The sequence below is a fragment of the Medicago sativa genome, chromosome 4, assembly GCF_051527215.1.
Source record: "Medicago sativa cultivar Bolivia chromosome 4, Bolivia_mono, whole genome shotgun sequence".
Lineage (NCBI taxonomy): Eukaryota > Viridiplantae > Streptophyta > Magnoliopsida > Fabales > Fabaceae > Medicago > Medicago sativa.
In genome coordinates this window covers 79,452,422-79,462,163 of record NC_140752.1, presented here as the reverse complement: position 1 = coordinate 79,462,163, position 9,742 = coordinate 79,452,422, and the positions used below count along the sequence as shown (strand labels likewise).

The 9,742-nt window shown below is 32.4% G+C and overlaps 1 protein-coding gene across 1 annotated transcript; it reads left to right on the top strand.

Annotated features, from left to right (window-relative positions):
• The first annotated feature begins 6,723 nt into the window (after window positions 1-6,723).
• LOC146932355 (uncharacterized) lies at window positions 6,724-9,266 on the top strand. The gene is made up of 2 exons (XM_085704011.1): window positions 6,724-7,364; window positions 8,828-9,266. The coding sequence occupies exons 1-2, from the start codon at window positions 6,788-6,790 to the stop codon at window positions 9,121-9,123; spliced, it is 873 nt and encodes a 290-aa protein (XP_085560137.1). The 5' UTR covers window positions 6,724-6,787; the 3' UTR covers window positions 9,124-9,266.
• Window positions 9,267-9,742: the final 476 nt, after the last annotated feature.

The window sequence follows — 9,742 nt, the reverse complement described above, 5'->3', positions numbered from 1 at the left end:
ACAAGGTTGCCAACAAAGTTGTCATCAAATGGATGTCAAAATATCATTACTCTAACAAAAAAGGTCATAAGTCGACACTATAGGTTCATATAGAAAACACAAAAAATACCCCTAGGATAAAACTATAACCCTTATAAGAAAGAGATTATGGTGATTCGAATTCCTATCATGAAGTGGTTGTCAAGATAAATTCTTCACCTTGAGAGGAGATGTGACTCCCACACCCTTGAAAGAAATCTCTCTCGGCCACCCATCCGCCTCGCTAGCTCTCCTATGAAGGAACCTATAAGTAGACCTCACCGAGTAGATACTGGAACAATTATTACTCCAAACCCAATAGCGCAAGCTCTGTGTATGGGAGAGATGTGTCAGGTATTTCATGTCCGTACATCTCTTGGCCATAATTTGTACTTTAGTTCGTCATATTGGAGCGGTTACGATTCGGTGTTTGAATCATAGCTTCGTGTTGATGCAAGCATACCTCCCTCCACATATATGAAGATGGTGTGAATAGTGTATCTGTTCCAAAGAAATTCAGCCTAGTTTTTTGGGCCCTGGACTACGGACAAAGGTTTTTGATCTACATGATTTATAATCAATCTAATGAAGAACTTTTAAACATATCATGTTCTAAAATTCAATTTTAATTTTTGAGAATCATGTTTTGTTTGTTGGATTTTTGAGAATCATATTGTTATTCTCCCAAAAATAAATCCAAACACGATTATGTGCTAGTATATAAAAAATTCTCAATACATAATTTATATACGTAATGTGATTTTTTTTTCTATAAATTCCTTCCACTTTAAGTGATTCAATCTGAGATGCATTCGATCATAAATGTGTATGCTTCTCTCATTATGTGTATAAATCTTAATTGTTTATGAGAAATGAGAACCCAACCTTTCTTACTAGACTTAATTAATCTCCACTGGTATTCTAATTGAAAACTAACATATCAAAATTCATACGTATTAATTTTTTATTTCATATTTAATCCTCCCAAAACTAACTAATTCTCAAAAATTTGATTTTCTTTTCTATTTTGAAACCATTGATCAGCATCTTTTCTTACCGTTAGACTCTCAAGAAACCAATGAGGTGATTGTATCCATCAACGTTTGAAGTTGAGAATGATGAAAAGTAAGCAATTTTTGGATAAAACTCAAATTTCAAAAAACTGGCTTTATTAACGGGGTTGCCACAAAAGCGTCTGGTCTTTGTACTGTGCCCATCATGAATCACATTATCACAATAGGGATATGCAATTCGTAGGCTCATAGGATAGCATAGCATGAGAACAAGTTTTCTTGTTGACAACGTCACATTTTTCTAACTTCTAACTTCAAGAACAACGGCTACATTTTTTGCTGATTCATTATTAGACCCTCATTCGAAATGTTGTTGCAACCGGTTCGACTAGTGTTTAAATGAAATCATTTATGTCAAAAAAAATTGTCGAGCATTGAGTAGGATTTTTTTTTCATAAGATGCAGAGATTTATTCTTTTATTTAAGAGAAAATGAATAATATTATTACTAACTAAAAATAGATAAAGTATAAAGAGTACTCCAACCACCAATTAGTACAAAACCCCAAAAATTAACATTAAGATTTAAACGTACAATATACTCCTATAAAAAAAAGATACAATATCAGGAACAGCTGCACAACAAATTTTGAGGAGGATGATGGTGTGACAATAAGTAAGCCAAGCACGAGGCACATAAATATTCTCACAGTTCTTAAATGGAGATTGGTTTGGAGTGCCCGCCAAGAAATGTAAATAAATGTGTACAGTAATAAACAAACACCGATTAGTTAATGTTATGAAAAATCTGATTAATTAATATTTAGTTGAATAAAAATATCAAGCATATTAAATTAAATTCTATCTCAAAACTCTTAAAATAAGACAAGTGTCTAACTATTTAATACATCCAATCCAACGATTAGAAGAATTTGTTAAGAGTCTCTCATTAGATAAGACCATGTATGATCATAAGTTTATAACTCAGAGCAATCCATGCATTACAAACTAATTTTATAAAAGTTGAGTTAGGCCCAACACAAATTTTGAGATGGTATTAGATCACTGTTATTGAAAATGCTTCAGACGTGTAACTTTAGGTGTGGAAAAGTGTGTTAAGAGTCTCACAATGGAAGAGATAAGTTATGGACAAGAGTTATAAGTGCATACAATCTTAATCTTACAGTCGGTTTGGTAAAATCTAAATTAAATCCCAACCTAAATTCTAAGAACATCCAACGGTATGAAAACCTTGGCAACATAAAACATGTCTACAACTTCAATATTCACTCTCACATCTAATATGATCTTCAGTTCAATTCATACATTGTCATTTTTAACCTAATTTTAATGCCCTTTTAATGCACTTCAATCTCACTCCTAAATACTAACTCGTAAGACAAGGTAACCAAAGTATATCTAACCATTCAAAACTTCGGCAATATAAGACCAGGCACGGATCCACCCAGTAGCAATTGGGGTCAGCTGACCCCACTTCATTGCCTATATTTTAACCAACTATAGTATATTTCGATATGGTGACCCCACTTAAATTTTTGGGTTGACCCCACATAATCAATTAACACACATATGTTCAATTATTCAATAAACTAAAGAGTTGTTTTTTTTTTGAAGGAACTAAAGAGTTGTTTTATTTCTTATAACCGAATGGAGGAAGTATTTTATTACTAACAAATTACTCTTTGAACTTTCAAAAAAAAAAAAAAAACAAATTACTCTTTGATATGATTGTGAAAGATAGTTTATGTCTAGACCAACTAGTTAAAGTCTCTTTATTATTGGATACTTTCCCAACTATACGCAATGTTTGCATCAAACCTCTTATTTTATCACGTCTCATAATATTAATAAAAAAAATTACAAATTGTAATTTGGATATCCAATTACTCGATCTAAAGTAAACTACATTAAATTGGACTGATTCAGATCGGATTTTTAAATGAGACATCCAAAACCGAATCAAACCTCGTATAATTCTATTTTTGAATCACATGAGTTTTTGTCTTAAAAACGATGTAAACTGCATCACAAACACCACTACATTGCAGTCTTTTGAATTTATATTTTAATTTTTTTATTAGAAATATATTAGGAATTTATTTATATATATTTATGTAAATTTTTATGATAGACAATATTGACCCCACATATTAAAATTTCTGGATCCGTCCCTGATTATAAGACTCAAATACAAATTCAATAATAATGTTATGCACAAATTCCATACTTTTTTCTTAGGTATCCACAAATATTTTTTAAATATTAGGAAATAATAAATATTATTGAACTATATAAAAATTTATTTCACCAATTCGTGTCGTTATATGTCAAGACTAATGTTAAACATAGTTTTATACATCAATAATGATATTTAAACACCCTTTATTTTCTAACACTCATTCAACATCATATTTTATTTATATATCTCTCTCTTCCATCACATCATCAATATATCACATCTATAATATAATTGTTTTTTTCTTTTATCTCAAATTGTATACACCAGTCTAGGGGTGGCAAAACGGGTCTGACCCGCCGGGTCGGCCCGTTTGCCCGCTATTTTTGGCGGGCTGAGTCGAAGTTTTGAACTCGCTTTCTATAGTTGGCTCGGCTCGTCTCGTCTCGTTAAAATACGGGGCGGGCACGGGGCGGGGCGGGCCGGCCCGCTTAACTCGTTGGAAATGGGACGGGCACGGGGCGTGGCAGGGCAGCCCGCTTAACTCGTGTCAATTTGTTATTTTGAGTCTTATTTTATGTTTTTGAATTTATTTTGGTTGTTAGATATATTCTGAGACTTATTTTATGCTTTTGGATTTATCTTCTTGTTGAGTTTATTTATTTTGAGACTTATTTTATAATTTGGTTGATGGATTTATTTTATGATTTGTTTTATGTTGCGCATTTGCCTTATTTTGCTATTAGTTATGATGTTGAATTCGACAATTTGATAATTATCTTGTTTTTCACAAATTTACTTGCTACCTATTCTTTTATATTTTTTTTACGCTAAAAGCAACATAGTTTTTTTGTAACAATTAAATTGTAAATAAAAATAAAATAAAAAGTTTTTGTTTGGCGGGCCGGCCCGCTAACTCGCAAGCCCGCCACTAAACGGGACGGGGTGAGATTTTGGACTCGGTCACAAAATTTGACTCGGCTCGTCTCGTCTCGTTTTTAGCGGGCTTAAACGGGGCGGGCGTAAATGGGGCGGGCCGGCCCGCTTTGCCATCCCTATACACCACAGCGGGGTACAGATACACGAAACATACAGCGGGGTACAGATACACGAAACATCTTCCTTTATATATTTCAATGACTAATGAATTAATTTCCCGTAAAAGTTGCTTCAAGGCCCATCCATGCTAGTAAGGCAAGGATTTTGGACTGAATAATTTATTTTCTTGTATATTTATGTCTCATTTCTTATACTTTGTAGTAGTGTACATATCATTCAAGTTTTTAACCTTTTTTCTATCAAAAAATATTTATGTCTCCTCAAAATGACTTTCAGCTCAAAAAAGAAAAACCAGATTCTTTACATTGGGTTAAAGTTAATCAACCATTTCTTTCGTGATTATTTTTTTCCAAACAATTTATTCTGTGATTTTGTGCCACATTTTATGCTCCTAGCCTTATACTAGTATAGTATTAGTATTACAGTACATACTAATAAAACAAGTTACTATTAACCTTTAAAAAAAGAAGAATGCTATTACCAACGTTCTTGGAAACTTCTACATTTGCCTTGCAAGAAGTGCGAATTCCAGATATTGGATAACCAGTACCTATGCATGTGCTCTTCTTCAGCCGTTTGTCTGTGCCAAGCCAGAATAGTTTTCTTTATCATCCTTCTTTTGTACTACTACAAAATTATTAAGTTTATCGCTAAAACTTTTTTATTTTATTTGTTATTTCATTTAATTCATCTTTTCAACAATGATTCAACAAGTGTTGAAACTTCCACAAAATAAAACTTCCATAGTTAAAAGTTTGGTAAAGCACTTCAAAGTGTTAAAATTCTAACATGGGTAGTTTACTTAATAGTATAACTTGGGGAGACTACGCCAATACCCAAGAACACACATAAGGTGTTAAAAACACTTTGTTTTATTAATAACTTTACCAAGGAAAAGCCTATTGATTAAAACCTCGATGAAGGGTTAAAAAAAGTGTAGGGTTTACAATTGCAGAAACCAACATCAACAAAATCGTTACAAAGGTAAACCTAATTTATTATGATGAAAATCTTCTTTAATTAATAGAAATATGGCATGCTATCCCACAAGTGAGACTAAAGACAAAAAATACCAATATTAAAAATACGATGAACACAATAATTTCTTTCTCTGAAAATGTGAGTGACCCTCAAAATCATATTTCTAAGCAAATCCAAACAGGTTTACCAATTATTATATAGATTCCAATAAATGATCTTAGACCGCATAAAAGTCAAGTTGATAACCTAAGAATCATATTCAATGAGGTAAAATTTACTATAGAGATGTATTTTTTTTTAGTAAATCATCAAATTGGTCTTTGACTCTATTAATAACGTAAAATGATCTCTGTCTTTGTCAAACGTTTCTCAGATTGGTCCCTGACTCTATTAGTCGTTTTGCATTTTGAGTGTTAATGACTCAATGTCTTTTGGATATTCTTTAGTGGTTAATGACATAATGCCTTTTGGATCTTTTTTGGTACGTTAATGACTTAAAATACAAAACGACTAATAGAGTCGGAGACCAATCTGAGAAACGTTTGACAATGACAATTTTGAGTTATTAATAGTGGCAGAGACCAATTTGATGATTTGATACAAAGACAAGGACCAATTTGGCGATTTACTCTTTTTTTTTCATATTTAAATATTTTCAAGTATAATTGATTTTGCTTTTAGAATTGATTCTAACATGAAGTTAAAGCTTCAAAATTGTCTTTAGAATTGAATTTTAGTCTTGAACTCATTATTCGATTCCCTTTTAAATGAATGTATTTAAACATGAATAACAATATATTCAATTTACTTCTAGTCAAAATCACCAAAATCAGGAAAATAGTCCATTCTTTTTAAAATTGTACTTTTTATCACTTAAGTATTAAGATTAAGATTTTGGTCTCAACCTTTATTTTTACCCCAAAATAGTGAATTTTTGCCCCCAAATGGAGAATTTTTGGTTTCGACATTAGTATCATCTCTCTTTTGATTCAAGATTAGGCTACAAATAACACTTTTGAGCTCAAAAATCACATTTTTTTAAGGCTAAAAATATTAGTTAGAGACAAAATTGCAACCAATGCAATATTAGTATAAGTATGGAACCATTTGGGTTCATATCAAACATTCGAAACCAAACATAACATTAGAGGATCAGTCCATTTTGATTTGTTTAAAAAAATATTAGAGGATCAAAAAGTTTGAGTTTAAAAAATTAAATTTTATAAGTTTGATAAAATTGGAGACAAAAATGCAATTAAATATTTTTAACATTTACCTATTGTCCTATTGTTTTCCTAGTTTTCAGAACACCTCCCCAAATTTCTGCTTATATCTTGCATAAAAAGAAATAATAAAGAAACAAAATTATTTTAAAAAAATATTTACATATAAACAAAAACCACAATAAATTTGGGCACTAGCTCCTATAAATCAACCCTCACTCACACTCTCTCATAACACCAACATCACATCCTCTTCCTCTCTCTTTCTAGGGTTACTTTCTCTTACACTTTGAGAAAATGGCTAAAACCCTTGCAATATTGCTACTTTTACTTCAACTCACTTCTTTCACTGCATTTTCTGAAGAGCTTGAAACTCTTACCCCAACTTACCCTCCTCACACAACACCAGCTCCACTTCACCCACCAACCAAGTCACCGGTTCACCCACCGGCTAACGCCCCTCACCACCATCACCACCACCACATTCACTCACCAACCCCTGCTCCTACTCCTTCTCCTATTCACACCCCTCTACACCCTCCTTACCATTCTACACCTGTACCTGCTAAACCACCAACTCACGGCCACCACCACCATCATCCTCACCCTCCTGCTCCTTCCCCAGTCCACACACCTGTTGCTCCAGCACATCCACCACTACACCCACCTGTTCACACCCCTGTTGTTCCAACTCATCCCCCATTACACCCTCCTGTTCCAACTCACCCTCCATTACACCCACCTGCTCCAGCACACCCACCATTGCATCCTACACCCCTCCCTAGAAGCTTTATAGCTGTTCAAGGTGTTGTTTATGTCAAATCTTGCAAGTATGCTGGTGTTGATACTCTTTTGGGAGCTACTCAAATTCTTGGTTTGTTTCTCAACTTTTATTTTAACTTTTCTCTCTCTCTCTCTCTCTCTCTCTCTCTCTCTCTCTCTCTCTCTCTCTCTCTCTCTCTCTCTCTCTCTCTCTCTCTCTCTCTATGCTTAAACTCTATTTTCATGCTAATGTAGTTTTTTTTATGTCTTTTTATTTCACAAAGTAGTTTTTTTATATCTCTTAGTAATATCATTTTCATGTTCATTTTTATGTTTTTTTTCTTCTAGATCTATTATGATAATAAGCATTTCCACTGTTTGAATTGAACTATGAATATTGGATATAAATTAGATTCTTAAACTTCAGCATATAGATCTAAAATATTACTATAGCCGTAGATCTACGAGATTAATGGCTAAGATTCTACGAGACGACCTAACAATTATTCCCTTTTTAGGTTTATCTGTGATGTTGGGGGTACTCTTGGGAAAAAGTTATAAATTTAAATCCCATTTTTTTGTTCATCTAATATTACAGATCTATATATGTCTAGATTTTTCTTTTCTTTTTTCTTTCTTGTAAATCACCCAAAGTTTACAAATCCAAAGTTTAGAAAAATATTGGTGTAATGTTTTTATTTTTATAAATGATCAATGTAAGACGCAAAAAAACTCTGTTACAAGTGTCATAAAAGAAGCCATGACTTGTCAAAAAAAATGAGTAAAACTATGACAACACACATGTAAGCAAAATCTTCCCTAAAAAAACACATGTAAGCAAAATCTACTTAATTGACAAGAGTTATGTTTAATTTAATGTTTGAATACAATATTACTTATTTTATGTTGTGAAATTATTTTTTAGGAATTACTACCTCCATATTTTAACGTAGTACTGCTACAGTATAAAAGTAAGGGTCTTGTTATCTTGTGCCTTTAGGGCACAAGTTAGGGCACAAGTTAAGGAATCCAAAATTAAAAATTTTTCATAGAAAAGAACAAAAGTTTGACTTTGAAAAGTTGAATAAAGTTGAATGCACAACTTTTAAGAGAATTATTTCTATTTTAAATTCCCTAACATATGCCCTTAGAGGGCACATGTTAACATTGGGAATAGAAAAATAGTAGTACTCACTTTGTCAAAGTTTTTTTAATCTGAAAAAATAGAGTATATTTTAAGGAATTTAATTTCGTCAAAAGAAGTAAACATAATGATTTAAAATACTTAATTACGTAAAAAAGTTATGTTCCCCGGAGAAACTTTAATCATTGTTTGCAATTAAGGGAACAGTGTGGATTTGTGTGTTAAGTACTGTTAAGAGAGGAGAATCCAAGAATGGTAAAGAAATAAAAAAGCTTTAAGCCAAAGCTACTTTGTCGTTTTAGTAAAGCTGCACGCTTACTCATAATAGCTATTTTGTTGGGTCCTTTTACATTGATATGACAACGTTATGTACCTTTTTGTTGCTAAACGACACTAACCATCATTTTATGTATTTTGAAATTGAATTGTAGGAGCCGTTGTGAAGCTTCAATGCAACAACACAAAGTACAAGTTGGTCCAAAAAACCCAGACCACTGATAAGAACGGTTATTTTTTCATTGAAGGACCAAAGAACATCACAAGCTATGCAGCTCATAAGTGCAACATTGTTTTAGTCAGTGCACCGAATGGATTAAAGCCTTCGAACCTTCATGGTGGTCTTACCGGTGCTGGTCTTAGGCCCGAGAAGCCGTTTGTGGCTAAGGGTCTTCCCTTTATTCTCTACACGGTTGGACCTCTTGCATTTGAGCCTAAATGTCCCCGTTAAGAAAATTAGAGTTTATAAATTTCGAGTTTATATAGATTGTTGTTTTTTAGTGTTGAGAGATTGGTTTCCACTTTCGTGTTAAATTATGGTGTTTGGAGCTTGAATTATCACTGCATAATAAAGAGTGACATTTATGTGTGTGATTGATGTTCTTGTAAGAATTCAGTATTAAAAAAAAAAGATCTTTTGTTTATCTAAGTAATATATTTTCCTGTACTTAGAAAATTGTCTTGCTCTCACTTCTCAGAAACTATTTTAGTTGGGTATACGGGTTTAGTTTTTTTTTTTTTTTTTTTTTTTTTTTTGTGCAATGTGCAAGATGTATGAATAGAAATGTGCTCTTGTCAACTTTTTCTCATCAAGTAAATGCTATTTCATAGGGCCTTGGTATATACAATCTTTATATTGTTTTTAAAATCTTAATAGTATTATCTTTAAAAATGTTAAAATCTTCATAACTCAAACCGGATGAATATCAAATTAGTAGTGGGATTCAATTGGATGCCTTGTAAAGATTAACATTCCTGTGGGATCCTAGAGTTGCATGTTCTTCTCCATAGAAAAAAAGGATCTCAAAGGATATAAATAATTTTAGAGATGCAACAATGCATGGTTTTTA

What these genes read in the sequence shown, in the direction of transcription:
- LOC146932355 (XM_085704011.1), top strand. Translation starts at nt 6,788, where the DNA reads ATGGCTAAAACCCTTGCAATATTGCTACTTTTACTTCAACTCACTTCT. An exon ending in GGGAGCTACTCAAATTCTTG is followed by an intron (nt 7,365 to 8,827) that starts GTTTGTTTCTCA and finishes ATTGAATTGTAG; the next exon opens with GAGCCGTTGTGAAGCTTCAA.